Raw genomic sequence first — 16104 nt, 5'->3', positions numbered from 1 at the left:
ATATCAAAATATGAATTATTAGCAACAATTTATGTGTTTGGCAAACTTAATTAAAAATTGAAAATTTACTTTTTGAGAATAATAAACATTTCCAACTCCTATTGTTTTTTATATAATTTGTATACAATATAGTTGTAATAATAAAGTTGTTATTGTAACTCAAGTCCATTTAAGTGTAAAATAAAGTGCTTTAAATCTGTTCATGCATGTATTTTTATTCTTATTAAACTGCCGATACCAAATGCTGATTCAAAATGTTTTGATTTGGGTTCAAGGGTCTTTGATATTTACTTATAAATTTAATGATCTCTCATTGTAGTTGTTGGGGATACAATAGCTAGCCATTATTTTAATTTCCTGATAGTAGGTATCCCAATGAAAAAATTTAAATTAATTTTTTTACTTTTTCTTTCAGTTAACCACAAAGAACTTAATGTAATTAGCATTTTGCAATTTAAATGATTGAAATCCGATTACCCGTTCTGAAGTTATGGTTATTTAAAGTGGTAAAAAAATACTCGATTTTTTGCCTAAAAATGGTGTTTTTTGCAGTTAAAATTGGAAGCATTTTTAAAAGGTTATAACTTTTACAATAATCAGTTAAAAGTTTTGATTTTTTTTAAACCTATAGATATCACAAAGTTGTACAACTCTATTTTTTTTGGAGTCTCAACGAAACCTATTTTTAAAATTATTGGTCCGCAAAGTTGGTCCGAAAGCATTTTGCGCCCATTTTTGCTGGAATTCCCTAAAAAATGAAAAAACTGCAATTTTTTAATGATCTGTAACTTTTGAACTACTGTACTAATTCATTTAATTTTTTGTACTTGTTAGAATGTAGTGTATATTTCATTAATAAATATATTTGATATGTGTAATATGAAAAAAAAAATATTTTTTTAATGGTGAAATTTAAAATTATAACTAGACATGAAACTCGTCACTTTGACGAGTTAGTTATCCGCACAACGACAAACGCCACGTGCACGTCATACGTTGGAATATTGCACACAGATAAAGATTATGGCATTATGACAAGAACTGAAGAATATGATATGCTGTTAGTGCTGAATTCTGTCAATTTGTGTCATATAGTATATACATGCAAAGAGTATAATCTGTATACATATTACATACAGTGTAGAATAGGTGAAATTACGGGACCCGCCATTTATTCCAATTTTTAACATGGCGACGGTATCAAAATGAAACACTTAAATAGCAATTTCTGGAGGAAATTATCTCAGGAACAACATATTAACGTGTAGAAGAAATTTGAATACGTAAAATATAGATGCGCACCCTTTTAAATGTGATGAACTATTACGCAAAATATGAAAATACGACTTTTTTTATTCAACTGGCCATATGATGACGTCACAACATCCGATTGGCAAAATGTTTACATGAATCCGTATCTACAATCCAATAGCTTCCAGAAAACGTTTTAATCGTGATTATCACATTTTATTCTTACGAGCTATTACAGATTAAAATTTACTGTAAAGATGAAATTAATGACCCACGTAATTAAAATTTTTAGGCATGATGACGTCATAAAAATTAAAATATTTTTATCTCATGCTAAAGAAAGTTGATTGACCTACACAATATATAAATTTAGGAGAAAAAGGAATACAGATAAGCGTGATGCGCTCCATTGAATGTGATGAGCAATAACGAAAGAGACAAAAATCCTAATTTTTACATTCGTGTGGCCATACGATGACGTCACAATGTTTTTTTAGCCTTATCGATGCATGATCCGATATCTACAACTCATCAACTTCTAGATTTTGTAATAAAAATAAACGGTTCACGGTTTACTTTAGAAACTATGACTGTTTAAAAAAAGACATAATTTTGACGATTTTTTAAGCTTTTTCATAAAAAACGCGCACGAATTGTCTAATTCAACGTGTTCGTATGGCGTTATTTAAACTGGAAAAGGTCTAAATTGTTTTCAAAATTACTAGGAAAGACTTGAAAAATATAATTCAAGAGAAAAAAATATGTTTTTAACGCTACGTGCGCACCGCGCGCGTAAAAAATTGCGCGCCCGTGGGAATTTTTGACATGCTCAAAATGACAAGAAACGCATAAAAAGTTGATTAGAAATTAATTTTGCGCATTTTGAAATTTTAAATGCGCGTGCGCGCGTAACTTCTTGTGAAACAAGCCATTTTTAATCCGTAGAAAGTTTGCCCCTGATATGACTTAAATTTTGTCAAAGTGTCAATACTAAATGACTTTTGGTTTTTAATCTATAATCAATCATTGAAATTCATAAAATTGCGCGTAAGTCACGTTGCGCAACTATGACGTCATTCAAAAATAGGAGGTGCACAACTTCACGTAAATGCCCATATGTTGTCAAAGTTATGAAATGTTATGTTTACACATTTTAGAGAAACGCGACTCACAAAAAGGAAGGAAGGATCCAAGAATAATACAGAAAAAAACTATTGATCCCATACAATAACAAGGAGTTATCCGCTTGGTATACCAAGCGGATAACTAAAAAAAAAATGAAAAAGTATGTTAAAAACTGTGTGTACTGTTTCCTTTCTTTCACACTAATTTTAGGTAAGTATGATTATTATATTATTTTAATATACTTTATATTCATAATTTCAATCATAAATACTAAATTATATATAACTTTTGAATACGTAAAACAAAATTTTAGGGCCGTATGATTATGACACCAAATCCAAGCCGGGCTAAGATGCTCTCTTTAATAGGCAAACACACAATGGGTCAAAATAAACTCATTTAAAATAATCAATGTTAATTAAAACAATTAATTGTTTACATGAATAGTATATATAACATTATAAAAATGGTTTTCTTTTCGTATTTCTAACCGTAAGTACGTTATTAAATTGAAATACGGAGCTAAAGTTTAGGCCAAGTAACGGCTTACTCGCGATCAGCAGTCGCTCCCGTAAAAGTATTTCGGTCGCAGTTAATGACTTTCGGCCGCCGTATACAGAGTCAAATGTAACGGTGGTAAATTAGCTTAATAAATTCCTTCGGTACATTTAAACCTAACGCATTTGCATTGTATACTTGCATAATAAATCTTCCGCACATTACACCAATTTTAAGTTGTTAAAGTAATGCGTAAAACCGGATATTCTACGACGGAAAAGGACATGTCAATCTCCGACATCGCTGCTGTCACACATCTCGCGTCGAGCTGGCCGAACTCGAGCGAGGAAAACTAAACAACGTGTTCAAAATATGGAACGTACCATTCGCTGATAGGGTGCAATAATGTATTAAACGGAAAACGTCACAACAAACTAGCGCGTATTTCACAGTACAATATTTTACTCACTACAATATTCACCGGATTATAATGGTTGAATCTTTAAAATTCTGAACGGGATTTACGCCTCATGCACCATTTTAAAATGTAGTTCGCACAATTACCATGCACAATACGTTTGTAATCTATGTTTTATCGATTTCAATGTAGATTTAGCTATAATTTAATACCAAAATCCATAATATTTTTCCATAAACGGTGATTCAAAATTGGATTTTTGTCACAAAAATTGACTTTTCGTTACTAAAAATCTATTTATAAAAGACGATTTTCATATCAAATTAAAGCTCATTTAAAGCCTGATAACATACAACAAAAATTAATCCGCTAGCTTCAATGGTAATCGTGCGATCGTGTTTTGAAAACTGATGGGGATTTTTCGATGAGGTTTTCAACGCGCGGAAATCGGCTCGACGGGATTTTAGAACCGTTTTAAAATCGCATTTTCTCGGCGACTACTTCATTAATTTTAATTGTAAACACACTTATACATAGATTAAAACAAGTACTTTCAAACAATATAAATTTTGTAAGTATTAATTAAGAGTAAATACGATTTATTTACCATCAAAATCATACTACATTACAATTTGTTTTATGTACCCAAAAATCCGGGCGATTTCCGCTAAACGGCACGAAATCACCGAAAAACAGCTATTTTTTTGAGGTTTTTTCAATGTAACTTTGTTATTAATTGACCGATTTTTATGGCTGTTTCGACATTGTAATGCCTAATTAAGTACCTACGATGTCATGTTATTTTTAATTTAAAAAAACTTAAAACGTCGTCGGCATTGATTTTTAAAGTTAGACGATTTGAAAATTGCCCTGTGTTAAAGAATAGGCTTGTTTTGCCAATTTGTTGAGATCTTTACAAAAACGTTCATAACGTTTGACCTAGTTATCCAATGATATTGGCTGTTCCACCATGCAAAAGCTAATCAATCAAGCTTTCTAATGACCTAAAGTAAAATGTGATTGGTTCAGATACTTCGTCGGCACAGCCCCTTTTTTGAAGCAGTGTCTTGGTTTGTCAGTGACCGACTAGTGTTAAAGGATAGGCGAAAATTTTCGAAGTCGCCCAATGTTTCCTGAGCAGTCAGAGCGTAACGTTAAAACTAAAATTACAGTTGCTGAAAAACTACTTATCCAAAACGCTTTATTTTTTCACGAAAGTTAAGAGTTATTATCCCTTATTTGTAATATGTAAATGTATTTAAGATAAGGGAACAGGATTTTTTATATAAGTAGTTTTAAAACACTTGGTTTATTTGAAAACCACCAGCGTGGTTTTGCCGTATTGGCGGACTCGTCCATTTTACTAATAGGAAAAGGATTGTAGCACAAAACGTTGAATTTGACCTATATGGTTTCCATTTCTGTTTTCTAATGTCAAATTAATATTATATTATTAGTATCTCTATGTAATATATAATATATTCATATTGTACTAGTTAGCATCTACATACCGTTATACTGCACTTTAAATTTGTTTTGTTGATTTTTCAATGAATTGTATACACAGGGAGTTGGTATACCATTGGTTCTACTAAAATTATTATTACTTTTATTTGTTTGTGCAATATTTGAAGATTGCTACAAAAATAGAAATAATTTAAATATAATATATTTAACAGATTAAGTGTACGCACTATGCATTCGGAACAGATTACCTATCGGGCGTAGTTCAGTATGATATTCTATTATTACCTTCTGTATCAGCCTCCGCCCTTTTGGGCTTTTTTTCCCTACACAATACTTATTGTTAATGTACCATAGTTATTTTAAGGGGAGTAGTCTCCTAATAAATAGTTCTTAGCACTCTAACATTGTTCTTTTGTACCTATTGTATTGTTTTCTTTTCTTTTATTAAAAACTTTTGTTAACTGTCTGAAAGTTACCTCCTAGTAAAGTGGAACGACCCAACATGGTTCATTAAACACCACTGTGTTAGGGAGCAGATTGAGATTAACTGATAAGAGCCCAACGCACTAAAAAACAAAACAAATTGTAATGTTCGAATTTTGTTAATATTTCAAAAGTGATACCCCTCTGTGCGCTTTCATTGGGATACCTACTGATAGAAAGTATGGAGATTATAAGTAAAGAGCTAAAAACTGTTCAATGGTCAAGCAAGTGTTATACACCAAGTGAGTTAGCTAAGAAGAAGAAATCTTTTCCGATTGTTGTAAAAATCGCCAACAGTGTATTGGGTGAAAGATTCTATGAGGACTATAGTAGAGGCCAAGTAAGACTTTTCGACTTATGTGCTTTAGCAATGGACATATTAAAATTTAGTAGGTAGACCGTCATCACATTTCAAACACAATATTCTTTATTTTTACTAAAATTACAATATTTATGCTTCCTAAGGTATTATATTTACATAGCGTCAAAGAGCAGCTGAGATTTTTGGCTTATGATGAAGAAGACAATGAGTTCAGTATCCCAATAAACTCTGAAATTGGCTTTGAAACTGCAGATATTGAAGAAGATTCATCAACTATATATGTCAAGTCAAGTGTCTTACTTCCTAAAGATTTGGAACTTCCACTTAAAGTGAAAGTTAACAGCAACCAACATGCCAGATTGCCTGATTTAATGTTAGAGGAAAAACATCTTACAATCAAACAAAAAGACTTGATGAAATACTTAATTGGAACATGCATTTCAGAAGGTAAAATAGTTTCCAGTTCAACTTGATCAAAAATCAAATCTAACATGCATTTGACGAATGAATAAAGATACTAAATAGATTTTTTTTTTTTAATTGATTTATCCAGGTATTAGCTAGGCATGAAATACACTTCTGTATATTGTAAACATGTTCTGTATTAGATTAAGATTAAAAACTATTATAATATTATTATTATTATGACAATTAGGGCAATTTTCCACTCTCTTGTTATCTTACTTTTTCAGATGCTGTTAATAAAAAGTTAATTGAGTGTATTCCAACTGAGTGCAGTAACTTAAGTCTGCAGGTTCCACTTATGATAGGAGATGGTACCGATGATCGTTTAACTTTATTTGAGGAACATGTCCAAAATGTTGTTCACAGTGTCATCGATGAAAGTACATTTAACAGTTACCAAGGAAACCCAGGTTAACATATTACATTGTTTAAATCCATCAATATCTAATACAATTAGTTTTTTTATTAAGTAAAATCAAATGACTATAAAATAGTTTTTAATTTGATATAGCAGAAGTGTTTTTATTATGAATATTTGTATACTTAAAGTATACAGTAATATTCGAAGATCTTAAATTAATTATCTTGATATTAAGAAATAAAATCTCTTAAATTAACTTTCAGATATTATTATCAACTCTCAGCAAAACTTAAAGAATGAAGAAATAACACATGGACCACATGACAAAGTTTCTACAGTTGAAACAAACGATGCAAAGGTAAAAAAAAAAGGTTTTCCATTGAAGAATAAACGAGTAAAGAGTATCAAGAAGAAGCCTAATACAGAGGGTCGCTCTTCAAACTCACCAGGGAAAAGATATGCAAAGAAATGCACACCTCAAGCTAGTAATATCATTGGTGACACTGATCGTACTTATGAAAAGGAAATCTATCTTAAAAAAGACCACCCTGGAAGAATAAAATATGAAGACAGAAATGATGACCATTATGAAGATGTTGATAAGGACAGTTTAAAAGATAATGATGATTATGATTATGAAGAATTTGATGGGGACACTTTCAAAGATAATGATGATTATGAAGAGGTCACTTATATCTCAAAAGATGTCGGTGGAATAACTGCAGATGAAGAAGGTAACATGAACAGTTACAAGGTTGGTAATGATTATGAAGAGAGAATTTACCTTCAGACAGACCAAACTGGACATAGTTACAAAGATGCTGATTATGATTATGATAAGATTGATTATCAACAGTTTGATAAACAAACTGAGAGTTCAATAGAAAAAAAGAATACAACAGAAGAACATAGAATCAAAGGAAAGCAGGATCTTCCAGACAATCTCTCTGACATGACATGTAATCAGGTCCAAGACTGCTTAAAACTTCTGAAGTTGGACAAACATGTTAAAGATTTTCAGGAAATTGGAATTGACGGGGAATTACTTATGGATCTTGATCGAAGCACAATGAAGACAGAACTTAATTTGACAAATATTGAAATACTCAAATTAGAAATGCTTATTACAAAAAAATGGTTGCCAAATATTTAAATCTAAAATATAATAATGAAGATAATGACAGTGGTTTTCTTGTATTGTAAACTTTATATTCTATATAAACTAACTTGAACAGTATTGTATGTTTGACTTGATAAATGAATAATATCACAGGAATTTCAGTGGACCTTATTGTTAGATTTCCTCATACACAATATATAAAAATAGATCAAAGTACTAGTTTTTGTTATTGATTGTTAACAGTTGGAACAAGCGAACAACACGAGCCTTGTTTACAATGTACTGATTCTTTAAAAGTACTTTACATTGTATAGATTGTTCATATTCGAATACCTCAAATTTGAAATCTCACGTGCCTTGTTTACAATGTACTGATTCTTTAAAAGTACTTACATTGTATAGACTGTTCATATTCGATTACCTTGAATTTGAAATCCTTTGTGTAGTATACAATAAAAACATTTTATTTTCTTTTGATGTATGCATTTTTATTCATACTAAACTGCTGATAGCAAATGCTGATTCAAAACATTTGTATTCAGCAGTGGTTAATACTTACTTTATACACATAGAAATGTAATCATTGAAATGTTTTTGGTACAATATCTAATAGAAGCCTGATAGAAAGTATGGAGATGATAAGTGACGAACTTACAACTGTTAAATGGTCAAGAAAGTACTATACACCAAGTGAGTTGGCTGAGAAGAGGAAATCTTTTCCCATAATTGTTAAAATCGCAGAGAGCGCACAGGGCAATAGATTGAATGAGGACTATAGTACAGGCCAAGTAAGACAAAGTTTCAATGAATAAAGGGTCTTTCACACCTGTTCCGGCACGGTTCCGGTCCGGCGCCGGAAAATCCAATCGAACGCCAATGTTTCGTTTTCACGCGGCTACGCACATATCGCTTGGCGCATAGCCGCGTGAAAACGAAACATTGATGTTCGATTCGCCAGACCGGAACCGTGCCGGAACAGGTGTGAAAGACCCTTAACACTATACCTTCATTATTTATACTGTAATGCAGGACATCAAAATAAAAGTTTATGTGGTAGTTGTTACGGTCCTTTTATTTGTAATCCCATGGAAAACTTCATATAATTACCTTTTTATAATATTGTATACATTTATCACATTTTTCATTATTATTACAGGTATTATATTTACATAGCGTCAAAGAGCAGTTGAGATTTTTGGCTTACGATGAAAAAGCCAATGAGTTCAGTATCCCAATCAACTCTGATATTGGCTTGGAATCTGCAGATATTCAAGAAGGTTGGTAAACTTTCTATTACTAATTACTATATTATCATATGTAATATTTGATACCAAAATATCAATACAAAAGATACTTTTTTTTTATTTTGAAAACAGAGCCAAGTGTCTTGCTACATGAAGATTTGGAACTTCCACTTAAAGTGAAAGTTAACAGCAACCAACATACCAGATTGCCTGATTTAATGTTAGAGGAAAAAAATCTTACAATCAAACAAAAAGACTTGATGAAATACTTAATGGGAACATGCATTTCAGAAGGTAAATTCTAGTTCAATTCAAAGTCAGCAGTGAATGATACCCACAATATTTAGGTGACTTAAAAATAAAAGAAACCAATTTATATTATAGTTTTCACAAAATGGTGCCGGAATAAAATATGGTAATAGTTATATATTATGACATGCCATCTTTGTATCAAACATTGTAGACCATATTCTCCATTTACCTCTATTTTTCGCTGAAGCATTTATATTTCACCAAAGTTTGACATCATCACTCCATTACCTCTCACCATACCTTGATCTCAAACTCACAATATTATTATTAGTTCTTCCAAAACTGTATGGGGAGCTTAGAAACATTGTCTCTGAGGATGTGTCCTAGATATTTCAATTTCAATTTCATAAGATCCGTCAGTTTCAGTTCTCTTTGTTTCTCATATTTTAACTACTTTGTAACTACTCTATCAGTATCAAATGTCTTTAAACATTGTGAAAACAACTAACTTTTTTTAAATTAGATGCTGGTATAAAAAAGACTATTGAGTGTATTCCAACTGAGTGCAGTAACTTAAGTCTACAAGTTCCACTTATGATAGGAGATGGTACCGATGATCGTTTAACTTTATTTGAGGAACATGTCCAAGATGTTGTTCACAGTGTCATCGATGAAAGTACATTTAACAGTTATCAAGGAAACCCTGGTAAATTAAATTAATTTTTAATCATCCATATAAAAGTTATAAAAACAAGTTTTGTTATTTGAACAAAGTTTAATATAATTAGTTTTTCATTTAAGACACTTCAAATCCAAGAAGATATAATAAGTCAAATCATTTTCTAATCTATCAATATAACTTAATTCATTTTCAGATACTATTGTTAATGTTAAGCCAATCGAGATTGAAGAAAGCTCAAATGCACCTGATACAAAAATTAATCAGGCAAAAGGCAAGAAAAAAAGGTTTCGATTTAAGTATAAAAAGATAATGAACATCCAAAAGAATCCCAAAAAATGCATCAGCCAACAACAGAATGATGTTTGTAGTAAAGTTGAAAAGATAGATGGTCGTCCAAAAGGGAAAAGAAAAAATGTCAAGAAATACACACCTAATAAAGATAAAGGTTCTAATATCATTGGTGAAAAAAGTCAAATCCTATGTGACAGAGGTCATAGTTATGAAAAGGAAATCTACCTTAAAAAAAACCTCACGACAGATGAAGACGGAAATGATGATAGCAATTCAGATTATGAGGAGGTCATTGACCCAACTGAAGATGATTCTGATGATTATGAAGAGGTTTATGAGGGCAAAAGTGAGGATGATGATTATGAAGATGTGCTTGTAATCCAACACGAGGAAGAAGAGGGTAACAGTTATAATGATGAAGATTATGAGAACAAGATTTACATTCAGAAAGACCTCACTGGTACAACTACAGATGTAGGAGGTGATGATAGTGAATATGAAGACATTGACATCCAAAAATATCCAAGAGAAAGAACTACAGATGAAGAAGGTAAAGAAGACACTTACATAGATGATGATGGGTATTTAAAGGTAACAGACATATACAAAGGCCCAAGAGAAATGACAGATGCAGATGAAGAAGGCAATAATGACACTTACATAGATGGCGATGGATATGAAGATGTTGATAAAGAAGGCAATAATGACACTTACACAGAAGATGATGATTATGAAGATGTGCTTGTAATTCAACATGAGGAAGAAGAGGGTGACAGTTATAATGATGATGATTATAAGAATAAGATTTACATTCAGAAAGACCTAACTGGTACAACTACAGATGTAGGAGGTGATAAGGACACTTACATAGATGATGATGGATATTTAAAACCAACTGACATCCAGAACATTCTTCCTAAGCTTCCACCAAGGAATACACCAGAAGAACACAGGATCAGAGTTAAAGAGGATCTTCCAGATAATCTCTCTGATATGTCATGTAATCAGGTTCAAGACTGCTTAAAACTACTAAAGTTGGACAAACACATTGATGACTTTCAGAAAATTGGGATTAATGGAGAATTACTTCTGGATCTTGACCGGAACACAATGAAGACAGAACTTAAATTGACAGAGTTTGAAGTATTCAAATTAGAAATGTTTATTAAGAAAAAATGGTTACCCCTTGTTTCATAATATAAATATAAAATTTGCTTATTCACTTATTTCTTCTGTAATTACTCATTTTCAGTTTTTAAGAATACTTTTTATCTATTTTATTACAAAGTCAGATTTCCAGTTAATGGACGAATAAATAATCTTAAATCTTGAATCTATTATGGTTATTATTATGGTTTCCACATCTTTATAAACCTTTACATGGTTCTGTGGAACCACTTCATCTTTAATTTATGTATCATGAATAATACCACCAAACTTACGAGTTAAGATGACTATAGCGAGGCATTTAATAAAAAGGCAAACTGCCTTAAAATGTGACATGTTTCGAGAAACTATTCTCATCATCAGAACAGTAAACAACGCCTAGAGTGCTTATATACCAATAGGACATGTTGTATGTAAATAATTAAGTAATTAGCATAATAAAACAACAAGGAATGTAGGCAACAAACAATCATATGGCAAGTGTGATGCCTAAGTTATAGATTTGTTTGTTCAAGGAAGGTTTACTCCACGAGATGTGGAGGGCTTCCTTGACCTTAAGTTTGAAAGCGGAATCTGCAGAATCCAGAACGGTGAAGCATTCTGCCTTAGTGTGGACCTTACACCGTTCACATTTAAATTTATATACAACACGAGAGCGGAACACATCAGGGACAGGGTCCTTAAGACTAAACAAGTTTGAAATTTTGAATGATTTGAAAGCTAATTTTTTTAACACCTTTGCAATATTTACGTGTAATTTTGTCGATTCTTTGTTGTGCGCATTTGGCAAACTGTAAGTATAATAAGGTAATTTAAAATAAAGAACCTTGTTTTGTTCAATAATCGACTCAACTGACGCAACATTGCAAGGAGAAAAAATATTATTAAGATATCTGTAAATATTGTCATTAATTATACTGAGTGGAAAACAGTTTTTACTTAAAATGGTTTTAAGAGTTGAAATGTCATTGTTATCAGAGACTGTATTGGAGTAAAACAAGACCATATACATGGCTGCAGTCGCATGTTTAAATTTGAGTTAGTGTTTACCGACCGACCTGAATAGTGAGCTGCACAGTTGCATTTGCATGCGACTAAAAATTATCTTATAGTACATTTTGTATAATAATATATTGATTTGTTGTTGTAAGGACAAAAAGAACTTGCATATATGGCCAGGAATATGACATTCCATTTTTTCTATTATTTTTTAAATGTACATTGACATTCTTTCGATATTTTTATCCATTGTTCATGATGATAACAAAGTTTTGAACCTAAACTTGGAATATGTCGGTATGTGTTTCTTTGATGGAACCATTTTTAATGAATATTATTAATGAATATTATGATTTTCTAATAGCATAAACGGCTTAAGTAAATGAAAAAAAATTAAAAGTTATATAGTAAGCATCTATTAATTCGTTCTTTTGAATATCCTTTTTAGCTTCAATAAATGTGATATCTTGTTTACTTACTTGTTTACTTACTTGTTTACTTACTTGTTTACTTACTTGTTTACTTACTTGTTTACTTACTTGTTTACTTACTTGTAATCCCTCATAGTCGTATAAATAGAGGGAAATTGAGGCGAAGCATATTGCTTATAAGCCCCTTGCGGTTATCATGTCATATTGTACAAACGGTGTGAACTTTAATGGATGGTTTACCTATATCATAATACTGTGTCTGCCTCTAAAATTGGTCTACAATTGTAGTTAGTCTTTGTTTGCCAGGTATCAAATGCTTTGATTAACTTGAGTATGCAAACTTTGACTCATTTGATATGAATAGAACTTACAAATATTATATAGTAAAGTAAAGTTTGAACTTGGATTATATATCAGAAAAACAAATAGTTTTCTATTAATTTAACTATTGATTACAATTATTTTGACTTTGCCACTGGGCCTAAACCAGGATCTATCAGAATGAACATATTTACTCTTTCATTGAAATTGTTTGGTACAAAAATAGGAATAATACGTTCTTGATTCCATAACAAAAAGATTGGACATAATAGAGTACTAAGAAAAACTTATTTACCTATTTATTGAAATTTTTAATAGGTATTCAAACATATTCTTATTTCCCGATAAAAAGTATTAAGTTTTGTCATTAGGTATCATGGACATGATAAGTGACGAACTTACAAATGTCACCTGGTCACGAAAGTGGTATACACCAAGTGAGTTGGTTAAGAAGAAGAAATCTTTTCCCATTGTTGTCAAAATAGCTGACAGTACACTTGGCGATAGATTCTATGAGGACTATAGTACAGATCAAGTAAGGGATACATTTTGTAAATAACGTTCATAATTTGATATCTAAAAATACTAAATTTATAGCATTGTTAGACTAGCTGAGATTGTGCAATAGTCAGACGAAAAGATATTTTAATTCATTTGTACCGTAATCCATCAGACTACCTTTGTTACCTGTATACTATTATGATGTTTTTTATACTTTAAAGCAAAGTGCTTTATATATAGTGTTTTTATATATTTTAATACTTTTAACCAAATGTTTTAAATATTTGTATGTACTTACTATGAAATACACTCAAAATATTTTCCTACTGAGGACGAAATAAAGTGATTTGATTTTGATTTTTTAAAAAAAATTCCGCAAAAAATATATAATATAATTCTATAATAGGATTCTATAATAGGATTTGACTCATTATTAAATTTTATTTTAGTCAAAACTTAATTATGTAATTATATTATTATTCTGGCAATAAAAAGATATGTAAAACATCATTGTTACTACAGGTGTTATATATACATAGCATCAAAGAGCAGCTGAGATTTTTGGCTTACGATGAAGAAGGCAATGAGTTCAGTATCCCTATCAACTCTGATATTGCATTTGTGACTGCAGACAAACAAGGTTAGTTAATCTTCAACAAAAACCATATTTTATTGATTATAAGTTCTCAACTTGTACTAGATGGATATATCACTGTATTGCAAGTTTTAAGACCTGATACCAAAATCAAACATGTTTTACATATTAATATTATTTATTATTCTAAAAATAGAAACAGTATATCTACATACAGATATGGTACTTCCTCTTAAAGTTAAAGCAAAAAATAATTCCTGGCCAATCGAAAGACTACCAAAAATATTGATGAAGAAAAAAAACACTGTTTTGACAATCAAACAAAAGGGCTTGATGAAATACTTAATGGGAACATGTATCTCGGAAGGTAATAACAATTTGTAATTTCTAAAATTTATCATTGATAAAACATTAGACACACAATGTCATTGACTGTATATTTGTAGTACAGTAGTTTAAATTCCTCTATCTAAGACCTCTATTACTTTTTGGCATGCTTGCCATATAATTCAAATTCATATCATTTTTAAGATGTTAAGATATAATAAAAAATCTTCAAACAATCTCTCCAAGTTTTTGAAAAATAATATATTATGTTTCTTTTTATCAGATGCTGTTGAAAACTTTATCGAGTGTATTCCAACCAAGTGCAGTAGCTTAAGTCTACAAGTTGCACTTATGATAGGAGATGGTACCAATGATCGGTTGATTTTATTTGAAGAATATGTTCACAGTGTCATCGATGAGAAAACTTTTAATAGTTACCAAGGAAACTCAGGTAAATTAAGTTAATTATATAAAGATTTGGAAAATGAGTTTTATTTTCTCACATTTACAGAAAATGTAAATGATGAACACTTTAATTTAACTTTCAGATATTATTGCGAATGCTCTGCCAAACCTAATTAAAATTGAAGAGGTAGGAAATGATCAGGCAAAAGCAAAGAAAAAAGGGTTTCGAATAAGGAACAGGAAAAAGGCCATCCATCAAACAGAGGATACCTCCAACGTTAGTAGTGGTCAAGATGACTACTACTCTGTAGTAGATGAAATAAATGAATCTAAAAAAACTGATGGAAAGCAATTGAATGTTGATAAAGGAAATCCTCATCGAAACTCTAACAATGACAACAATTATGAAGACATTCCAGATGACGATTATGAACACATAAGTTACATGCAGAAATTCACTGGAAAAGTTACAGACAAAGATGGTTATACAGAGATAATTGACCCACAGAAGGAATCCACTGAGGAAGATGATGTTTATACTGAAATAATTGAGAAAGAGTCTGATGATGAAGACGGTTATTTAAAGCCCACTGTAAGAATGGGAAAGAATTATTTAGTTTACCAACAAAAGGAGTTCACTGCAAAAATGGTAGAGAAAGACGATGACTATGAGATAATTGACCAACATGAGTCCACATTGGAAGAAGACAATGACTATCTAGAGATAACTGACCAACAGGAGTCAACAGTGGAGAAAGAGAATGAGTATTTAGAGGTAATTGACCAACAGAAAGAGTCAACAGTGGAAAAAAAGAATGAGTATTTAGAGGTAATTGACCAACAGAAAGAGTCAACAGTGGAGAAAGAGAATGAGTATTTAGAGGTAATTGACCAACAGAACGAGTCAGCAGTGGACAAAGAGAACGAGTATTTGAAGGTAATTGACCAACAGAAAGAGTATATTTCAAATGCATTATGGAAAGAAGACGATTCATTAGAGGTTGCTGACTTTGAAAAGGATGCCACTAAAGAAATAAACTATGACAGTGGAGCCAGTTCTTACAAATATGATGATTATGATGGGATTAAATACCAAGAATTTGATAAAACTATCACAAGTTCAAAGCAAGACATTAATCCAAAGCTTCTTGCAAGGAATGCACCGCAAGATGAACACAGAATCAGATGTATTGAGGATGTTCCAGAAAATCTTTCTGAAATGACGTGCCAGCAGGTTCAAGAATGTTTAAAATTACTAATGTTGGACAAACATATGGAAGTTTTCCAGAAAGATAGAATTGATGGAACATTGCTTATGGCTCTTGATCACAACATAATGAGGTCAGAACTTCATTTCACAGATTTTGAAATACTTAAAT

At 31.2% G+C, this 16104-nt stretch overlaps 4 protein-coding genes and 2 long non-coding RNA genes across 15 annotated transcripts in view; 5 read left to right on the top strand and 1 right to left on the bottom strand.

Moving 5' to 3' along the window:
- Nucleotides 1–12127, top strand: part of LOC144844242 (uncharacterized) — a 30995-nt gene extending 18868 nt beyond the window's left edge. Inside the window, exons 2-6 of one of the 2 annotated variants that reach the window (XM_078701048.1) lie at nt 8124–8298; nt 8667–8787; nt 8887–9048; nt 9530–9712; nt 9882–12127. In XM_078701048.1, the coding sequence (XP_078557174.1) occupies nt 8140–8298; nt 8667–8787; nt 8887–9048; nt 9530–9712; nt 9882–11176 (1920 nt within the window). In that variant the 5' untranslated portion in view covers nt 8124–8139 and the 3' untranslated portion in view covers nt 11177–12127. Of the gene's footprint in view, nt 1–8088; nt 8299–8666; nt 8788–8886; nt 9049–9529; nt 9713–9881 lie in introns of those variants that run through there. The other variant, XM_078701046.1, reaches the window with a different exon arrangement.
- LOC144844250 (calcium/calmodulin-dependent protein kinase type II subunit delta-like) overlaps nt 1–16104 on the bottom strand; it is a 127721-nt gene that overhangs the window by 37861 nt on the left and 73756 nt on the right. The window lies entirely within an intron of this gene.
- Nucleotides 1–16104, top strand: part of LOC144844254 (uncharacterized) — a 60512-nt gene that overhangs the window by 27522 nt on the left and 16886 nt on the right. The window lies entirely within an intron of this gene.
- Nucleotides 5424–7856, top strand: LOC144844935 (uncharacterized). Its single transcript, XM_078702048.1, has 4 exons — nt 5424–5582; nt 5708–6011; nt 6257–6439; nt 6654–7856. Exons 1-4 carry the CDS (start codon nt 5424–5426, stop codon nt 7541–7543), a joined length of 1536 nt encoding a protein of 511 aa, XP_078558174.1. The 3' UTR covers nt 7544–7856.
- On the top strand, nt 13200–14150 carry LOC144844296 (uncharacterized). Its single transcript, XR_013612413.1, has 2 exons — nt 13200–13432; nt 13921–14150. It is a non-coding gene; the product is annotated as an uncharacterized LOC144844296 (long non-coding RNA).
- Nucleotides 14256–14874, top strand: LOC144845177 (uncharacterized). The gene is made up of 2 exons (XR_013612501.1): nt 14256–14360; nt 14604–14874. It is a non-coding gene; the product is annotated as an uncharacterized LOC144845177 (long non-coding RNA).

Source organism: Antedon bifida, chromosome 6, assembly GCF_963402885.1.
Source record: "Antedon bifida chromosome 6, ecAntBifi1.1, whole genome shotgun sequence".
NCBI classification, from domain to species: domain Eukaryota; kingdom Metazoa; phylum Echinodermata; class Crinoidea; order Comatulida; family Antedonidae; genus Antedon; species Antedon bifida.
Note: the sequence above shows the minus strand (reverse complement) of the source record. Positions and strands in the feature narration are given on the sequence as shown.